At 41.1% G+C, this 20,527-nt stretch overlaps 1 protein-coding gene and 2 long non-coding RNA genes across 8 annotated transcripts in view; 1 reads left to right on the top strand and 2 right to left on the bottom strand.

Moving 5' to 3' along the window:
- Positions 1-13,859, bottom strand: part of LOC140531014 (A-kinase anchor protein 9-like) — a 65,935-nt gene extending 52,076 nt beyond the window's left edge. The window contains exons 1-2 of the mRNA XM_072650215.1: positions 13,803-13,859; positions 13,230-13,649 (exon numbers count right to left, since the gene is read on the bottom strand). Coding sequence (XP_072506316.1) covers positions 13,230-13,649; positions 13,803-13,859 — 477 coding nt within the window. The remainder of the gene's footprint in view (positions 1-13,229; positions 13,650-13,802) is intronic.
- Positions 1-20,527, bottom strand: part of LOC140530919 (uncharacterized) — a 949,813-nt gene that overhangs the window by 920,549 nt on the left and 8,737 nt on the right. The window contains exon 3 of one of the 4 annotated variants that reach the window (XR_011976162.1): positions 17,761-17,822. The exons of the other annotated variants lie outside the window; for them this stretch is intronic. This is a non-coding gene — a long non-coding RNA (uncharacterized lncRNA). The remainder of the gene's footprint in view (positions 1-17,760; positions 17,823-20,527) is intronic. 4 annotated transcript variants of the gene reach the window in all.
- Positions 15,589-20,527, top strand: part of LOC140530917 (uncharacterized) — a 1,083,438-nt gene continuing 1,078,499 nt past the window's right edge. The window contains exons 1-3 of one of the 3 annotated variants that reach the window (XR_011976158.1): positions 15,589-17,034; positions 17,254-17,469; positions 19,477-19,592. This is a non-coding gene — a long non-coding RNA (uncharacterized lncRNA). Of the gene's footprint in view, positions 17,475-19,476; positions 19,593-20,527 lie in introns of all 3 variants that reach the window. The other 2 variants (XR_011976156.1, XR_011976157.1) reach the window with 2 other exon arrangements.

Raw genomic sequence — 20,527 nt, 5'->3', positions numbered from 1 at the left:
AAGTGACCATGGATTTCTGAAGGCCTCAAGTTTTTCAGCAACCTGGAAATGCTTTAAGAATGGCCCCATGACCCCAATGGCGCACCACAAAGTTACCAGGAGGAAGAGCAAGTTTTGTCCCACAGCAACACAAAAGAGTTTCTCCTAAGATATGAAGAGGAAGAGGGAAAGCAGGGGCTGGGGATTTGATGTGTGTCCATGAGAGAGTATCATCACCAACAAAATTACAGATCCCTGAAGTGATGAAATTGGATTTTTAGGACATGTCCTTGGTAAATTAGATGATGTCATATGAGATGATCATGACCTTCCAGGACATGGACTATGATGCCTTTGTCAAAATTCCGCGGCTATTTGGAACACAGGTCTGACTCAGTGTGGCAAAGGTTACCTTTTTTTTGTAAGAACTTCATCATCATTTGAAAAGAAATGAAATAGTTAAAGGGGAATTACTTACCTTAGAAGGTAAGATGAAAGCATAAGTGTGGCTTCAGCCTGCCTTATGGACAATCTTTTTTTCTGACTGATTTACCTTTTAGGGCTCAGGCACACTAATCATGAGGTTTTACAAATCCCTGTATAGAAGTCCTTTTTACTTGAGAATAATTTCTTTTACAAATTTAAACTTGTTTTCTTTGTCTGACTAGCTTTGGGCAAAATTGGGACTCATGGCAAGAAAATTTCTGTCTCTAAGATTTCAACTCTGAATACTTTAAGAGGGAATGGAGATATTTCTGTCTAAATATCGAGAAGAATGATCTCTGAGGTGAGACCTTGGATATCTTTCATGCCTTCTTGTAGACAAAATGGAAAGAAATGAGCTAAATAAGAGTACATTTACACCAAGGGTTCTTAATCTGCAGTCAAAGAATTTGTTTTGTAAATATTTTGAATGGTGTATTTCAATGTAATTGATTTTCTTGTAATCCTTTGTATTTTCTTGTATGCATTTAAAAACATTATTTTGAAAAGATATGTAGGTTTCACCAGACTGTCAGGGGGCTCAAGATACAAAAAAGGTTAAGAACCTCTGACAGATTTCACAACTGGCTGAATGGCTATCAGCCTAGAAAAAGGTCCACAGTAGAGCATCCAGGGATCTGTGATTGGCCCCATGCTATTTAACATTGTTTAAAAAAATAAATGGTTGGGATGAAAGCATAGGAGGTATACAGATCAAATCTACAAATGAAGAAATCATGGGAAGATGGCATAGAGGTTTCCAAGGGGCAGCTATCCTGCTACTCCCACCATCCCTGCAACCCTTGTGGCTGCTATACGTTAGGTATGCAGTTTCTAAAGTTTACCCCATGGTAGTGTCCTGGGAGAATCTCATAACCACAGGGAGTTGAGGCCTAAAAATAAGACTAGCTTCAAGGTCCAAGAAAGTGAGGGGATAACAGTAGAGTAATGGAAAGCTTGGGGGACAAGAAAGGACAGAAAATAATAAAAATTAATACTGCACAAGAGGACAGAGCTAATAAAGAACAGGAGTAAGAAAAGGGGAGAGCACAGACTCAAATGCAAAGGCTTTTCGAAATACTCTTCTTCAAGACCTCTTCCTTTAGGGTACCTAAATCTAGTGCCCTATCTACTATGCCACACTACCCCTCAAGTAAAAGGTAGGTCAATTTTAAAACTGCTTTAAAAAATTTTTTTTTGTGAAGAGCAGTAGCTGTAGAGAGGTACAGAAGGTTGAGGACTGAAAAAGGACATCCGTTTAAGTTAAACTGCCACTGGTGACTTTTTGAAAGGGCAGTTTCAGTAAAGGGAGTGAAGAAGCAGAGGGAGAAAATGAAGATACCTTTTTCTTGGAGCCTGACACTGAAAGGGGTGGGGGAAGAAAGGAAGGAAGGGAAGTGTGAAATGAAAGTTAAGGCATGTTTGTAGACAGCAGTGACAAGTCAGGGGAAAGGAGAACGAAGGTGAGCAAGCTTTGGGAAGATATTGGGGAGAGAGAATGGAAACTCAAGGCGGAGTGTGGGGGGGTGCCAAACAAGAGCAGAAAGTGGCAAAGTCTGGTCAGAGACCACAGTGCCAGGGCAAGGATAGAGAAAGTCTGGCCACAGAAGGGAGGGGCACTGGAGAGGGCCTACAAAGGCTCAAAGGAAGCTAGGCAGCAGTCAGAGAATGTGAAGTTCCAGACAAGAGGGGCAAGAAACGAGAGGAGACTGATGTGGAGCCTAGACAAAGTAGAGCATTTCTTTCTAAGAAAACTATGGATTTTGGGGATGGACGGCTAGTATCACCGGCTTTCCCATGACATAGGCACTGGCACAGAAGGATAATTTCTGAGCATACAAAGAACTAGCCAAGCAGATTCCACACATTTATTCTGGGCAGCTATGGCCAACTGATTCTATGGCCATAGAATCAGAAATGAATGAATGGAAAAGCCCAACTCAAAAAAGAATTTTAAGCAGAAAGGGCCTTAGGAGAGTAAGCAGATATTCTGGGAAGAAGGTTATGAGAATTCCGATCTTTTTCTACCTGGGAGGACAGAATAGTAGAGGAAGATGAGATGGACTATAGTGCTTCACAGGAAATTCTCTTTAGATACTTAAAAGGTCGACATGTTCTTACTATGGAACTGAGTAAAGTGAAGGAAACCTGTAGTTTTCTAGCTGTCTGAGGGCTGGGGATTTGGGGACGCCAGTAAATAAGGAAAAATGATAGTAGCATGAAATCTGAAAGAAGAAGTGATGAGCCAAACTAATAAAAAAAAAAGGTTACAGGGCAAGAGTGCTTCTAGTAGCTTACAACTTATAAAAACTATCCTCTGATCCAGACCACCTTTTCTTTCAGGACAGTGCAGTTATAAATCCAAATTTAAGTCAGAATACAAATTTCAAAATAATTATATGTTTAGTGAGGTCTTGCCTTGCTCACTCTGACTCACAAGTTGTTGGGAGTTACAGGTTCTGCCCTCCCTCTTGGTTATCCCTGAAGCTGGGACTCAGGTTAAAGAACAATCCTGCCCTGCAGCCTCAGAGAAGAGAGGAGATGTAAGAGAAATGAAAAGATAAGAGGACCTCTTTGCATCCTAAAAGAGTGCATCAGAAGGGCTTACTTCAAGTGTTAGAGGAAGGTGGAACCAAATGGCTACAAATTCACCTTGGACATATATGGAGTGGAAAAGAGGCCCTTTTGAAAGGATCAAGAAAAAGTTGCCCCTTTGGTCAACTGAAAAGACCTTTTCATGGAAGGAGGGCCAGTCAGGTAGAAGAATACATGTCACTTCTTATCAATCACACTAAACTTCAAAAAAAAAATCCTAAAAGTAGCTCAAAGGAACAGGTGCAAGACCAGTTACCTCACTTGTATGTTGCTGAACTAGTCTAAACCTCATTTGACCCATTTGGCCCATTCAATATTTAATCTCAAAAAAGTAGCCAACTGTGGCACTATCATAAGATAGTTATGCATATCTTTAACAGAGCCCTCAGAATAATGAAATAAGAAAACCTCACAATAAGGATAAACACATTATTGATACCTGTCTATGTTCATACTCAGAAATATTCTCAAGGTCATTTGGACATTAGGACAGATTAACTCAGTTGAGCATGTAATCCTAGGTTCTTGAAGGCTAAGAAAGCAGAGACCAGGCTCAGCAGGCCCGTAGCAGCCTTCAGGCCCTACAAAGAAGGATTTGAGTGGCCCAGCAACAAGATGTGTCTACTTTACAAGGTCCAACTAGTGAAGTAAAGAGAAGTTCATCACCAGTAGCTAGCCACTTGGTGATTAATTCTTCAGTCATAGCAACTAATAAAACAAAGAAAAATATAAAATGGTTCCAGTCCTACCTAATACCACTTCTGCTTCAAAAGTAATAGAAAGGGGGCCAAGGGTGCTAAGAATCACATTTTTGAAAAATGCACACAAATACCAAATGTTCATAAAGTAAATGTACTTTTGGAGCGGAGGGTGAGAGAGGAACAGTTTGAGGGAACAGGAAAGGCTTCATGTAGGACATGGCACTTGAGCATAAGGTCCAGAAGAAGTTAGGGATTTGACAAGGTCAAGTGAGGCAGCTCAGCCAGTGCAGAGGCACAGACATAGGAGATGGGATTTCCCACAGCAAGGAGGCCATTTTGGCTAAAATGTAGCACGTATCAAGTGATATAATATACAATAAGTCTGGAAATGAGGATTGGAGCCAGGTAACACAGAATTTTAAATACCTAGCAGAAGAATTTACATTTGATAGTAGAGGCAATAGTGAGGTATTTTAAAATAGAGGAAGGACAATAATTAGACCTACATTTCAGGAACATCCCTGATGTCTGTGCAGATGATGGATTAGAGAGGGGAAGGACTTGGGGCAACAAGACCGATGGGAAGGCTACTGAAATACTCGAGGATAGAAACTATGAGGACCTGAACATGGGTGGTGGCTCCCTATGTAGAAAGGAGACTGATGACAAAGACTCTGTGGAGAACTCGCAAGACTGAGGAACTGACTGGTATGGGAAGTGAGGGGCAGTCAAGTTTCAAGGGTGACTGAAAGGTTGTGAGATCTTTGTTCAATGACTAACAAATGGAACTGAAGGAACAAAATACCATTTTTAACATTCTCACTACAAATTAATCCAGAAGGCAAAAGAAGTTAACAATGCAAGGATGGCCCACAGGTTCCCCTTTTAGAAGCATTAAGTTGGCCAGGTCTTGGTTTCTAGTCAGGGTGGCATCAGGAACCTGGTGAGATAGCCAGGAAATTAAACAAAGCCAGTCTTAACAAGAAGCCAACCCTAAGGTTGGCAGAACACCTTAGGTTGACTATTTCTTTTAATGTTTACAACAATCCTGTAAGTGCACTGCCATTATCATCCCCATTTCATGGATGAGAAAATTGCTAATAAGTATCTGAGGTAGGATTCAAATTCAGATCTTGGGCTAAAATGCTTTTGGGAAACTGGGTGACATTTTTTTTAATGATTCTAAGCCATTCTCTGGGGAAAATAGGCTTACATTTTTGACATTAATATTATTCTGGTGATATACAGCTTTGATTTGTGTAACATCATAGTCTCCAAAAAAGTAACAATGGGCAAACCTAAAAGCAACGAACAGAGTCATGTACTGAGAACTAGTGACGATCAATGAACACACCACGGCATCCAGAGATCCTCAAGCATCCATACAAGGTCAAGACAATATGGAGTCACATAAGAAGAGAAGTGGATGGACCTGTTTTGGAAATATCTATCACTGAAACACCAAGAAGTAAAAGGGGGGTAAGAGTGCAAGAGGCAAAGGAGGAGGAAGAGGGTAGTGGCAGTGTCACAACCTAGGTGTCATCGGTGACTTCTCTTTCACCTTCTCATATTCAATCTGTAGGTAAGTCCTGTCAATTCTACCTTCACAATGTCTCTTTCTATATATAAACTCTCCTCTTTCTTCTGACACTGCTACCACCCTGGGTCCTAACCTTTACCACTTCATGCCTAGATTAGTGTTAACAGCCTTCTGGTTCATCTCCCTGCCTCATCTCGCCTCACACTCCAGTCCACCCTCCACTCAACTATCAAAGTGATCTTTCTAAATATAAAATATATAAAATTTGCAATCTATTCATCTCATTCAAGTTCCACTGCAACCCTCTGAGCCTGGTCTCTATTATCACCCCAATTTATGCATGGGTACAATGAGACCAAAAATGGTTAAGTAATTTGCCCATGGACAAAAGTATCATAGTTGAGATTAGAACTAAGGCCTCTCTGACTTCCAAGTCCAGTACCTATCCACTGTACAATCCAGCCTCTAAAAGCCGGAGCAGCTGAAGTCCACAGTTAAGTGATCGTGCCTTCATGGAGCTCATATTCTAATGAGACACACAATACTATCAACTACATGCAAACAGGATATATTCATGAGAATGATCTCAGAGCCAAGTAAAATAACTATGAGGAGAGGTTGCAAAGAGGCAAATTTAGGATTCCTGTGAGGAACAACATCCTAATAATTTACCTGCCCCCAAGTAGAATGGGGTAGCTCTTAGGTAGTGGATTCCCTTTCACTAGAGGTCTTCAAAGGGTCCATGATCATTAAACCATAAAAAATATGGACCAGAATTCAAGTCCCTGAAACCTATCTCAGTGCTCTCTGTATCTGACAATTACTGTAGCATTTCATATACAGACTTTCAGAGTTGGAAGGGACCTTAAATCCAACCCTTAATCCATTTTATAAATTTAGAACATGATACCAGGGAAGTGGATTCCATCAAAGGGTCACGCTTGAGGATTTAGAGGGCCACATGTGGCACTGAGACTGTAGGATCCCTAACTCTGAGCAGGGGAGCACAATACAGCACAATGCTACAGTTAGTAGTGATGGTTTAATTATATAACACTCCACACTTCAGAAAGCACTTTTTTCTCCTTATTATAGATACGAAAGCTGAAACTTAGAAAGGTAACTGATTTCTTCAGTCATACAGTTAATAACGTAGCAAATACAAAACTCAAACCCAAGTCTTCTGTCTCTAAGTCCAGTGTTTTTTCCACTACACTATCATGAAAAGTTCAGAATTAACAGAAGCGAACTATAATTTGCAAATAAAGTTTAAATAAAATTAACTTTTCATAATGGTATGAAAATTTAAACTGAATTTTACTAGTATATAAAATGAACAAGGAAATTCCTTATAGCTGATGATTCATGGCAAGAGAATCAATTTGAGTTTTTCACATATTGTGCATTTTGAGATAAAATGTAATTACATGCATTTCTACTGAAATGCAGAAAGAGCGTAACAGAAAAATAATGTTTTGTTTTAATATATACAATATTTTGAAGAGTCTATTTTTATTTCATTAACTTTAAAAAGGATTTTTGCTTCATGGAATAATGTACGCTTTACCTGTGACTCTTTCATCCTCAAATACATTCCTTGTTCACTTCCTGTTTTGAATGTTCTACTATTCAACTTTCAGTTTCACTGGGATTATTAACATATACAGGAACCCTCCTTGTTAACTCTATCCTTATTGGATTGCATTCTGACTTTCCTATGGGATGACAGATCTACAGCTGTAAAGTCATCTGATTTAATCTCCTCATTGTACAGAGGAGACCCAGAAAGATTAAATTCCTTGCCCACAGTCAACTGAGTAGTTGTAGCTCAGCTGCCATATGAGGCCAGGTCATCTGACTCCAAATCCAGACTTCTTCAGTTGTATCATGCTGCCTCTCTTTAACAGATCACTTCTGTCTGCTCAGTTCTTCTTACCTTCCTGGATTCCTAGTTCCTTCTTTAAGAGCTTCTTCTATAAGAAGCTTTAAATAGCCCACTTTCCAGTCTCTCCTCTTATTCTATCCCTTCACTTAGTTTCATCCTTTGAGATTTATATAGTTTTCCAACAAAGCTCCAATGCCAGGAAGAACAGGTATAAATTGTACAGATTTTTCCCTTGCTATTGGCAATGAACTGATTCAAATTGAAGAACTTAATAAGGCTCACAGATTTATAAAATTACAAGTCAAAGGATATGACCATGCAGTTTTCAGAGGAATAAATTAAAGCTATCCATAATCCTATGAAAAAAAATTCTCTAAATTATTATTGATTAGAGAAATGCAAATTAAAACAACTCTGAGGTACCACCTCACACCCATTAGATTGGTTAATATGGCAGAAACAGAAAATGGTAAATTGGAGTTGGAGAAATTGTGGGAAAATTGGAATACTAATGCATTGTTGGCAGAGTTGTGAACTGATCTAACCATTCTGGAGAGGTATTTGGAATTATGTCCAAAGAGCAATCAAACTCTGCATACCCTTTGATCTAGCAATACCACTTACTAAGTCTGTATCCCAAAGATATCATAAAAATGGGAAAAGGACAGACACATACAAAAATATTTATAACAGTTCTTTTTGTGGTGGTAAAGAATTAGAAATTGAGGGGATGCCCATCAATTGGGGAGTGGCAAACAAGTTGTGGTATGTGAATGTAATGGAATACTATTGTGCTATAAGAAATGATAAGCAGGTGGATTTAAGAAAAACCTGGAAAGACTCACATGAACTGATACCGAGTGAAATGAGCAGAACTGGGAGAACATTGTACACAGCAACATTGTGCGATGATTAACTATGAGAGACTTAGCTCTTCTCAACAATACAATGATCTAAGACAATTCCAAAAGACTTGTGATGGAAAATGCTATCCATGATGCGAGAAAGAACTATGAAGTCTACTGTGCTATAAGAAATGATGAGCAAGAAGATTTAAGAAAAACCTGGAAAGACTTGACATGAACTGATGCTGAGTAAAGTGAGAACCAGGAGAACACTGTGAAAGCATACTGTTTTCACTTTATTTTTGTTTTTTTCTTTCTTGTGGTTTTTCCCTTTTGTTCTGATTCTTCTTCCACAACATGACTAATGTGGAAATGTTTAACAGGATTATGCACGTATAACGTATATCAGATTGTTTACTCTCTTGGGGAGGGGAGAGGAAAGGAAGAAAGAAAAATTTGGAACTCAAAATTTTATAAAAGATATGTTGAAAACCATCTTTACATGTAATTGAGGAAAAATATTATTTAAGGGGAAAAAAGAAACCTTTAAAAAAAAGAACTGAATAAGACTCAGTACTTGTAAACAAGCATAAAACAATGCTGAAAGAAAGTTACTTTCTTCACATTAGAATAATGTAGCTTTAATTTCCAAGGTCCAGAAATTATAATTTTTTTCCTTACTCATAAGCTCAATACTTGAGAATTTGTGGGACTGAGCAGTTTAATTACCAATATAATTTTTTTCACTGCTTTTCATGTAGTATTAATGTGATACTGGACATTTCCGGCCAAAACTATTTTGTTTATTGCTGAACATTTAGTAAAAAAGACTAACAGTCTTACCATTCAAGCAAAAAAGCATGAGGCCACCAAAAAAGAATGTTAGCTTAGTTTTAATGTTACTGTATTGATTTTTTTCCTAAGAAAAAAGGTACTGTCAGTTATATAAAATTCTATACATTAGTATACTGCTGTGGTTTGTGGGATTTTGCTGGAGAATTAATAGAATTTTATGAAATACAGAGTATGCATTTGCACCAGTAATAATTTACTGCTGATTTTAACAAAACCGACCTTTACTTGGTTATGCTCACAAATACCATAATGCTCTCTTTTTATATAAAGTTGCAAATATTTTTACTTTGAAAAAATAATGCAATAGTTTTGACAGGAAAAGAAATTAACCATTTAGTTCTGCAGCATGGGCAGTTTGTTTTGCCTTTCTCAACAATACATCTCTATAATACCATCCAGAATGATGCTAGCACAGTTCTAGAAAAAAGAAATAAATGATAACGAAGATGGAAAAACAAAACAAAAAATAAACTGAATATTAGTAATTATGACCAAACTTGGCCCTGGAGAATCAATCAATTAAGCCATTATTAAATAACTGCTATAGCACTGTACAAGAGATACTAAAAGAAAATGAAACCACCCCTGACCTTAAGGACAGTGTAGGATAGACAAAATAAATACAAGATAATGGGAGACTGGAGGAGAGATAATAATTGAGAAAATATATTTACTTCCTTTCTTTGAAGAAGTAAGGGACTCTTGGTGTGGAATACTGCATATACTGTATGTCAGTCAATAAACATTTATTAAATGGCTACCTTGTGCCAGTGGTGCTAAGAGTGCTAAGCAGTGGAGATATAAAGAAAGACAAAAGATACTTCCTGCCCTCAAGTAGCTCACAATCTAATCAGGTAAATAATATGCAAATAAATATGTACAAACAAGCTATATACAAAGCAAAATGAGAAATAATCAACAGAGAGAATGCACTAGAATTAAGAGGGATTGTTGGTTTTGCAGAACTGCCTTTCTTTCTCTTTCTTTTAAAATAATTATTACAAATGATTGTCTAACAGGTCCAAGGGAAATACAGATTTAGAAATGAATATAAAACCAAAAGACATCAATAAAAATAAGATAACTATGTTTAGGGAGTAAAATGTGGTACAACTGTTTGCCTTTGGAGGTTAATAAGAAATTTTTTATTTCTAGGGCTCTAGACAAAGGGCCCAATTATAAATAACTGATTTTAGAAAATAAAGTACATTTTTTGCTCTTTTCAACCTAAGTACCACTAGTGTCAGAAAATTACTTTTCAAAAGTCTTTCTCAAAAAAAAAGTCTTTCACAATTAAAAAAAAGATTTCAATTCCACGTGGCAATATCAGTATTTTCTTCTAAAAGAAAGGTTAAATTCCTAATAGTAGGAATTTATGATTTATACAGGGTTTCCTGTCCTTACAACTCCATGAGGGAGAGCAGCAGAAATGTTATTATCTAGACTTTAAATATAAGAAACCTAAGGCTTAAAGTGATTAAGTGACTTTCCTGTAGGCACCCAGATAATAAGCAAGATACCTTAGAGATCAGCTACTACAAACACTGGCCCCCTCCTCCCATTTAAACCCTGCTCTGTTCAGCATGCTTATGCAGCTTCTCTAAGCAGAATCAGGTAGGAGGAATAGGGGTTCTGACCTTTCTCATGCAGAATTGTCAAAGACAAAATTTTAAAAACCCAGAAGATTTATAATTCTAGTTTTGTGAAAAGAGTCCTGGGTTCAAGTTTCCTCTCTGATCCTGGGTGACCCTCAGTAGGTCACTGAACTTCTCTCACCTCTGTTTCTTATCTGTGGGGTTTGGGATCAGGGTATGGACTGCATGATCTTTATAATGCTGTCAGTCTCTGAACCTTGTGAAAAAAATGATACACTGTATCACTGTCCAAACAATAAGCTATGTTGTTTCAGAATGGTTTTATTTTCAGTTAAAGAATGATACCTGGATTGAAGGTAGAGAAAATTCCAGGTTAAAAGTCAAACCAGGATTTTTGTAAAATCAGATAATGTCATCAAAGCCTTAGAATTATAAATGGCCTTGAAGGTCAAAAAAATCAACTCCCCTCTCTTATTTTACAGATAAGGGGACTTCAGACAAGAGAGAATAAAAAACTATCTCTCTTAAGGTCACATGGACATTAAAGGTGTCCTGGACTGACCAATCCCGAGTCCCTGGCTCCCAATCCAGCAATCTTTCACTAAACCACATCTTCTTTGATTGGTTTTTTGAAGGTATAGCCTCCTTGCTCCCTCAACTTGTACACAAACATCAAACATTCTACTCAGGAACTCGGAATGCAGCAACTGAAGCAGCAATAAAGAGGCTTCTAAGAATGTTCTCTTCACTCCCAGCACTTAAAAAACCCAACTGAATAAATTCAGTCACTCAAGCCTTGCCTCTAAATGAAGTGAGCCCAGATGTATTAATGTGAAGACTCAGTGAAAGCTGTACTCACTAAAATCTTAACCATTAACACCAATTTGTCTATAGATAAAACTTGGTTCTGTTGTTGAATTCACTCGGGGGAGGCCAGTTTGAAAGGAACAGCCAATCATATGGGCAGGTACAATACCGGTAGTGACACTGGAAAGCTATGCCAGCAAATTTGGCAGGACTTAGAAAAGGCTAAAAAAGTATGGACATGGTTCCTTATTGGAGGACCTGCCTAGTTAAGTTTGAAAAGGCACAGCAGAAGCAGGTTGGGCTACCAGGTGCTGACTATTTGGTTAGGCCACAGCAACTCAAATAGAAGAGGAGGAAGGGAGATTTCAAATCAATGACAGGTATATCCATATCACGGATCCTTTCAGTACTTAAATACTAGTAATTATCTTTAATATGACAGTTTAAAACTCTTAAGTCATGAAATACTAAAACTTATCTTTAATAAAGATGGTCTGAATATGATCCAAAAAAGCCCAAAGGCATTTTAGAGCAATAAATATTCTCAGAAATGTTTTTTTAAAAGAGATTCATTATTATAATTTGCATCTTGTCTACAATAATAGCTGATACTTTTGTAGCACTTTAAAGTTTACAAAAAACATTGGATGGATTAATTAATTTGACGCTTACAAAACCATAGGAAAGGCACTATCCTCCCTACCCCCACACTTTGCAGAAGAGGAGAAGTGATTGTCCATGGACAGCAGCTACTAAGTGACAGAGGCAAGATTCACACCTCCGTCTCTCTTGACTCCAGGTTATTTTCTACACCACCAAGTCACTTCTCCCAATAATATGTTTAGTGTAAATCCGTTATGTAATAATCCACATTGAAAATTTCGCCTCAAACACTTACTAGCTGTAGGAACAGGAGCAAATCACTTAACTTCTGGGTGGGTTTCCTTATCTATAAAATAAAAATAGCACCCACAGGATGGTGAAGATCAAACGTGTAAAGTGCTTTGAAAACCTTAAAGTACAAGGTCAGTGATTCTTACAACCACAGGTACGATACAGCTAAAGTATCTCCAGCATAGATAACAAAAGATAGAAATAACCAGTGTTGTAACGGCTCCTTGGAGAAGCTGTGATCTGATCCAACCATTCTGAAAAGCAATTTAAAGTCACGTTAAAAAATAAAATTAAAGTGATGAAAATGTCTGCTCGCTTTAACCCAAACACATCACTGTTGAGCCAAGTTTGTCCCGCAACTGTGGAACATGCCGAGCGATCCTCCCTGAAGCCTCCGTTCACCTCAAGGCCGCTAGCCCCCTTCCCACCACAAAGAACTGCAAACGTCAAGAGCGAGAAGAGAGGTCACCCCTCTCCTGAACACACGCCCCCCTTCCCTGCAGGATTTCACAGCTGGCACTCGTGGCACCTTCAGGACATAGCTGCGCAGGGCCGTTCCCGGACAGCTGTCACAGGCCGATCCCGCTGTCCACCAGCGCCAAACCCGGGGTGGGGGCCCCCCTGAGACTGTGCAGGGAGGAAAGGAAGGAGCCCACCTGTCCAAACCTGCACCTCAGCTGCGTGCGTGGGGGGGGGCCCAGGGGAGAAAGGGAGAGAAGACAAAAGACACCGCAATCTGGGGGGCACAGGGAGCAGACAAGACCCCGCCCCGCTTTTCCGCCTTCCCCAAGGTGGGAAATCGGGAGAAAACCACCGAGGAGGAGACAAAAGCCGGGTCTCAGGAAGGCTCCCCCGGGCCGGGGTCCGCAGCTGGCGCGATGCGGGGCGCAGGCACCGGGGAGCCCAGCCCCAAGGGGCGGCCCAGCGACCCCCCGCTGCCAAGACAGCGCCCTTCCCCGCCACCTCGCGCTGGGAGCAGGGCCCGAGCCCAGCCCCGCTCTCGCCCCGGGCTTCCACCTCCCCGCCCTCCCCGGGAAGGGCCAGGCTTACCAAAGCCTTGCCGCGGATCAGCTTCTTCTGCCGCTCCTCGTCCTCCATGGCTTGCGCTGGGAAGGAAGAGGGACAGGGAGGGAGGGAAAGAGAAGGGAAAGGTCTGATTGAGACTGACGTCTCGGTGGGCCGGGACTGGGCACCGCAGTGCTCGGCCACCGGCCCCGCGCCAACTCTCCACGCCGGCTCACGGGAGGACCGCGTCCGGCGTAGCCGCCATCCTCGTCTCCACGGAAACACTGAGGCGGAGGGCGGGAGAAGGGGCAGGAGAACGTTCGCGCAGTCGCCGTGGACAAGGGTTCGGGCAGGTGCGCCGAGAGCCCCGCCCCCTGAGCCCCCCGCCGCGTGCCGGGCCCTCTCCCCGCCCCCCCACTCCCGCCTTCCCGGGCCTCGGGGGATGGAGACCAGCCTACCTGGCAGCTAGGTCAAGCCAAGCAGCCTAGATGAAGGGCACACCACGTGGCGTCTGGCCTTGGGCTACGCGCTGGGGGGCGGGGAGGGGGTGCGCCCAAATGGCAGGTCAGCCCGGGTGCTCCAGGGGGAGATACTCCGGGCAAACCATTGTGGACCAACCGAAAATGGGAGGATGATCAACAGCATGGAAAAGGGCCCTGCAACCACCTCCCCCATCTCACGGATGGGGAAACTGAAGCCAGCAGAAGTCCCCGCAGGCAATGAGGAGCAGGGAGAGGCAGGATTCGAACCCAGGAATACTGCCTAGTGGTTTAAAGTGTGCTCACTCCCTGCTTGGAGAGCAGGATTACGTTCTGGCCCTGAAGCACCCGTATTGGGTGGCTTTATTCAAACTTGGGCCCAAGGATGGACCCGTGGAGACAGCCCTGGATTTGAGCTTGGAGACCTTGGAGAGCCAGTGTGGAGGTCAAGACACAGCTCTGGACCTCGGGAACGGAGCCTCTGGGTTCTAACCCCTGGCATCCGCGAGCCTCGGGCCCCCGAGGTGGCATCCGCGAGCCTCGTGCTCCCCGATCTGTAACGAGAAGGAAGGTTGGCCTTTCTAGGCTTCTAAATTCTAACGTCCTGGATTTAAGAAATCCCTTTAACGTAAATCCCTTGAACTTTCAGGACCTCAGTTCCCTCCCTTCTAAAATGAAGGGGGTTGGACTTTTTTGTGTCGTAATCTCCTGTGACTGGCTGCTGAAGCCTATGGATCCCTTCTCGAAATGCTGTTTTTAAATGCATACAATAAAATGTATAGGATTACAAAGGAAACCAGTAGAATTGAAATACTTATTATATTGAATTCCCACTTACATACTGAAATAGTTAATGAAAATAAAACAATTTCATGGACCCCAGATTAAGAACCCCTGTAAGAAATGATCCCAAACTTCTCCTTCAGCTTTCAAAATAACTTATCTTTTATGGAGTGATAATGTTTAATATAAAATTTTGGAATAATCTCTTTGTTCTCTCTGAAGCAAACTCAGAGAGTGCCTCTTCCTATGTCAGCAAAAGCCAGCCAAGGCTGACTCTACATTCCTTAAGGAGACCTTTAACCTAAGACACTATCTTGAATAATGGGACGTTTTCCATATCTTAATATTTGTAGACCTACACTATGTTATGGCATGTTAACAGTAAAGAAAACACAGACATCTTAGGTCGTAATTTCTATTGAACTTTGTTTACCCTTTCCTATGTCAGTTACCTGTTTAGGGCAGGAAGCCTACCACTTATTAGTGGTGGGATTTCCGAGACATATGTTTACCCAGCTTGGAATCCCAAGGCCTGAACAATATTGCTTTGTTAATTGTCCTGTCTTACTGAATTTATGATTTGTTCAACTGGGAGAGTTCTTTTCTCACGGCAAAATGGATATAGGCCAGAAGATTTCTGCACTGGGTAGCCAGAACATTTCTGGCTCCATAATGCATTATGTAACTGTTTTCTTTATGGGGAATTGATCAATTAATTAATTAAATCATAAAATGTATGCATTTAGCCATGTTGCCTTTTCTTCAACAAGTTTTCAGGTCAACAGGAGATAGTAATAGCACTTCCCTCCCAGGGTTGTTGTGAGGATCAAATGAGGTAATGATTGTAAGTGCTTAAGACAGTGCCTGACACATAGTAGGGACTATATAAATATTAGCAGTATATGTGTATATATATATATGCATATATATGTATGTATATATATACAGAGAAAGAGATCTATATATATCTGTATCTATAAATACAGCAGGCAGTGCAACATCAGTAATTAAAATCTCAATTTTTGAGGCCATATAGGCCATCCTCTTCATTTTATGGATAAGGAAACTGAAGCTTGGGCTAGCTGACCTGTCCAAGGTAACACAGGGTGCAGAAGTGAGATTGAAATCTTGCTTCTCTGGTTCTGAATCCTTCCATTACACCCAGAGTTCCTCTTCCACATGTCCTTAGGTAACTAAGGCAAGGTAGAAGGGAAAGGAGGCAAAGGAGAGCTCAAAGACAGTTGAGGAGCCAATTAGGGGTGGTAGATTTGGAAGTAATTTGAAGCAAGAGGGCACAGTAACATCTGGGGGTCACAAGGATGGGGGAGATGTCAGGTATAGGGTGGCAGCTTAGCTGAGACTTTAAGAAAAAGATGTTCCAAAAGACTGAGATGAGTCTGATTCGTCTGGAAAGCCTCTCCCAGCACAGTCTGACTTCTATGACTGGGATGCATTCCTTTCTCAACTTCTTTTCCTCCATCCTTGCTTAAGAATGTTTCCCTCCCAGCCTGATGTCTTTCTTTTTCTTGACCTCATTGAAGGGGCCATGCCCTGACTACTTCTTAAACAGGTCTATTCAATGAGTGGGCATTTCCTGAGTGAGTACTTGCATAGATGCTGGCCAAGATCTCTCAGTGCATCCTGGGTCATCTCCAGTCATCCTGATGAATATCAGGTCACTGGATTCAGATGGCTCTGGAGGAGAAGTGAGGCTGGTGACCTTGCATAGCCTTCCCTCACTCAAAACAAAGTCAAGTGCAAGTCATGTCATTATTTCTCTGATGGCATGGTCTTCTTCAGCAATGAAGGATGAATACAACCTCCTTCTTAAGCTCCCTCTCATTCTCCCCAGCTATCACCTCACAGTTATCCTGTACCACTTTATGTGGCTGTTCTCTTACCCCATTTCTTTATTCCCTGCTTTGTATATTCTTACCTGTGCATGTGTTAAATTTGCCCTAGTAGAATTTGAGTTCCTGAGAGATAGGAATGTCTGTCTTGCTTTTATCTTTTGGTTCCCCGAATTCTGAACAGTGCTTTGCACATAGGAAATGCTTACTAAATGTTATCATTCTCTGACTATAAATCTCCCTGCTCTTTCACCTGGGGGAGAAAGGAACCTCCAGCCAGCTCTTTGCCATGCCCTTACTCCCCTGGGAAAGGAGAGTGTCTCTGAAGATTTTAGTAGTGAAGGGGGTGAACTAAGGGTTGACCTAAGGTCCTGGAAAGGACCTTAAAAATTCCTGCATTTTACCCATGAAGAAACTGGGTGAATGAAAGGAACTCAGTCCCCTGTGGGCACACCCTTATGCTCCTCCTTTATGCTGAGATTCAGAAAGGTCCCTATACCACAAGCCTCAGTTTCATAACTAGGTTAAGCCCTAAGGTCTTCTGAGTGGAACAGAAACCAACTAAACCAGTTTCTAATAAAAATGTAAGCTTTTTAAGGATTGAAACAGGAGTTTTACTCATCTCTGTGTTTTTCCCCCAGGATCCCTATGGTATTGTCATGCAAATAGCAAATAGTCAATGAAGACCAGGTGAACTCAACCTCCTGGACAAACCTTTCACCTCATCCCTCCTCTAATGTAATTCTCCCCATCTTCCAGTTCCCTCCTACTACCATTCTCCTTTCCTCCCCACCCTCACATACACACACAAACACAATATATATATATGTAATGCACATGTATATATGTATATACCTACATATTTATGTATGTATGTATTCCTGGGCTGAACAATACCTTCAGCTTCAGAGAAATGTCATAAAAAAAGTGAGAAGGGTCTCCAATGTTACCTTGAAGGACCCTGTCTTGTGCTGAAGGTCTGGTAGTCTGAGACATCCTAGGAGGGCGCATGAAAGGTCAGCAGTCTGGAAAAGGAGGGGTCCAAGAAATGCAGATGAAATCAAACAAAGGAACAAGCAAGAGCCCTGATTGTGATACATGTGTTTCAAAACCGAGCGTGTAAGTGTGTCAGCAGCTCTACGCTCCAACCTCAGCCTCTTGACTTGAACATGGGTAAGGTGGGTTTTTTTAAAAATTTTTAACTCTTTTTTATTAAGGGAGTAAACCAGTCAAATCTCTTCATGCTGCAAAAACAGGCCTAACCTGGGAGGGGTTTTTTGATCTTTAGTTTCAAATTGTTTATTTATTTTTTTGTTCCATGTTTGAAACTTACCAGTTCAGGGGCATGTGACATGCAAGGAGTAGAATGGTAGACCTTTATAATTCAGAGGAACCTCAAAGATCATCTGATCCAACTTTCTCCTTTTACAGATGAGGAAACTGACCCAGAAAGATTATAGTTACATTGCTAAAAGTCCAGAATCCAGACCTCTTGACTTCCAGTTCTGTGTTCTTTCCATCTCACTCTGGAAATGTTTTTGAAATGAAAATTACTTGTGTGCTAGGTTCCAACTATATGATGTTACTTTTTGGTAATTCTCTGTTTAAATTGTGAAAAGCTTTTAAAAATTAACTTAATGTCTTAATAGATTTATGCTTCCTTCAGTATCAACCTGATCTGACATTAATGAAGATGGGGTGCACTGGATCTTATTCTCAGCAAAATTAGTTTTTTGTTTAGAGTCATGTGGCATAATGGACAGAGAGCTAAGCTTGGAATCAGAAAGACCTGGGTTCAAATCCTGTTCCAGCCTCATGCTGGCTGTGTGACCCTGGGCAAGTCCCTTATCCATTTTCAACATTGGATTTTTTAAATTATCATTTGCCAGGCCTAGAGGCCTGTGGGCTACCCGAGTCTTACCTTACCTCTATCGGAGGTCTTCGGCTGGCCAAACCGGATACTCATATAAGAGAAGAGACCTATCAGAGTCGAACAAGGGTTGAGCTTTATTTCAGGGTTCTGGTTACAAGTGCAGGGGAAATTCTTCCTTAGGAGGGAGAGAGAAAGATCTCCCAAGGAGGCAAAGATCTTACAATAAGAGATTGGAAGTAGAAGTGTAAGTGGGGAGAGACGCGGAGGGAAGAGCAGAGAGAGGAAAAACGGAGCCTTCTGTCCACACACGTGGCCCCTCCGCCCAAGAGAGCTTTCAGGCTTTCCTGACCCTACTTAAGCTCTCCCGTCGCGTAGTTTACACGACAATACCGAGCCTGTTAGGTAACAATAGGTGTGCCAGATCCGGGACAGCCTCCAGAGCGGGGATGCTCCTCCCATCACGTTTCTCACGGGAAGAGGAGGAAATACACGAGATAGCTCGGTTCACCTCGATTCCCAGTCGTTTCCTGGGGGGCCTCGTGAGAACTCTAAGATTTAGAAGTGCCCACCTTTTCCCGCCCGAGACTGTCCACATAGAATTGAGCTTCCATCCCCAGCAATCATTCAGTTGTTTTTCAGTCATGCCTGATACTTTGTGGGCCCACTTGGGGTTTTCTTGGCAGAGATGCCAGAGTGGTTTGCCATTTCCTTCTCCAGCTCATTTTACAGATGAGGAAACTGAGGTAAACAGGAACTAATAATAGTGTTTATCTTGCAAGGCAGGAGTCGTTATGAGGATCAAGTGAAACAGCACATATAGTATTCTGCAACCTTCCAGTGCCACATAAATATTAGCTATTATTGTTTGTTTTTAACAATAAAATTTCTAAAGGCACTTTACAAAGGAACCTACTTGTTGTGCATTATATCTTTAGTTGGATAATGCCAGCTTATTGTTTATAAAATAAATTACATACAAATGTCTTCAAGATCACCTCAGTATCTTTAATAAATCTTTAAAATATCTTTAAAATCTTAATAACAAATTTGAAAATCCTTTATAAAGTTAGAACAATTTTTTTCACCAATGATATCATCCTTTTAGAAGATTCCTGGACAATTAAAGTCTTAGACAGTTTCATGGGAAAATGAGAAGTGACTTATCCAGAATCACACAACAAATGTGAGATAAACATGGTACTTGAATCCGGGTCTTCTTGATTTCAAGGCTAGCTGTCTATCCACTATACCATGCTGTCTTGAGTATACAGAGCCTACTCCAATAAAGTCCCTCTCATGACATGCAGGAAGCCTCGGATTCTCAAAGAATGTGGCAGTGGGAAACAAGTTCTGCAAGGCCTGACAAAGTGGAAAGGCTTAGAGCATGACCTGGCAACCACCTGTTAGCAGAAAACCATGTCAGGTGAGTCTGAAAGAGGTTTCTTATTCAAAGGTAAGCCATCAAGTACATTATTTTCTCACAACAATTCATGAAACTAGCTACTGAGACATGAAGGGTTTTGATATGGGTCAGTCTGCATTGATGGAGCTCCCTTACCAGTGAAATCACACATCCCTTTGGATATAGAACTTTATGCTAAGTATATACAGCATTACAAATCACATTATTTATTTATTTTTGTTCTGAGTCATTGTGATCACCCTCTCTGTATCATTCAGTTGTCACAAATTTAAGTCCTAGAATGACAGACTCCCAGAGCTGGGAGAGACTTCAGAGGCCTTTTAGTCCAACCTGTACCTATAACCCAAACAATATCATTTCGTTGATAGAACTGACAAAGAGTGGTCTAAGAAATTCCCTCTAAACATACTGTGACTTTGAGAGCAGAGATTTTTTTAAATCTTTTTTTGAACCTTCTACTCTTAGAACAGTGACTGGCACAGAGTCAACAGCTGATAAATGTTTATTGATTCCCCAAATTAGGGGTGGGGAACCTGTGACCTTGAGGTCACATGTGGCCTTCTAGGTTCCTAAGTGTGGCTTTTTGACTGAGTCCAAGTTTCACAGAACAAATCCTTTTATTAAGGGGATTTGTTCTGTGAAGTTTGGATTCAGTCAAAGAGCTGTACTTGAGGATCTACAGGGCCACATGTGACCCCAAGGTCACAAGTGTTCCCCTCCAAGTGGTCATTTACCTGAATGACTCCCAAGGGGAGGTGTTGAAGGGGAGGGAGGTAGGAAGGAAGCAGGTTCCACTCCCTCCTGTGGTGGCCCATTCACCTTTTGGATAATTAGAATTATTTCCCCTTAAAGTAATTCATTGTTGGAGTCAGGAAGACCCAAGTTCAAATTTGACCTCAGACATTTATTAGCTGTGTGACCTTGGGCAAGTCTCT

The sequence above is a fragment of the Notamacropus eugenii genome, chromosome 3, assembly GCF_028372415.1.
Source record: "Notamacropus eugenii isolate mMacEug1 chromosome 3, mMacEug1.pri_v2, whole genome shotgun sequence".
Taxonomy (NCBI): domain Eukaryota; kingdom Metazoa; phylum Chordata; class Mammalia; order Diprotodontia; family Macropodidae; genus Notamacropus; species Notamacropus eugenii.
The sequence above is the reverse complement of the archived record's forward strand: the minus strand, read 5'-3'. Positions and strand labels throughout refer to the sequence as shown.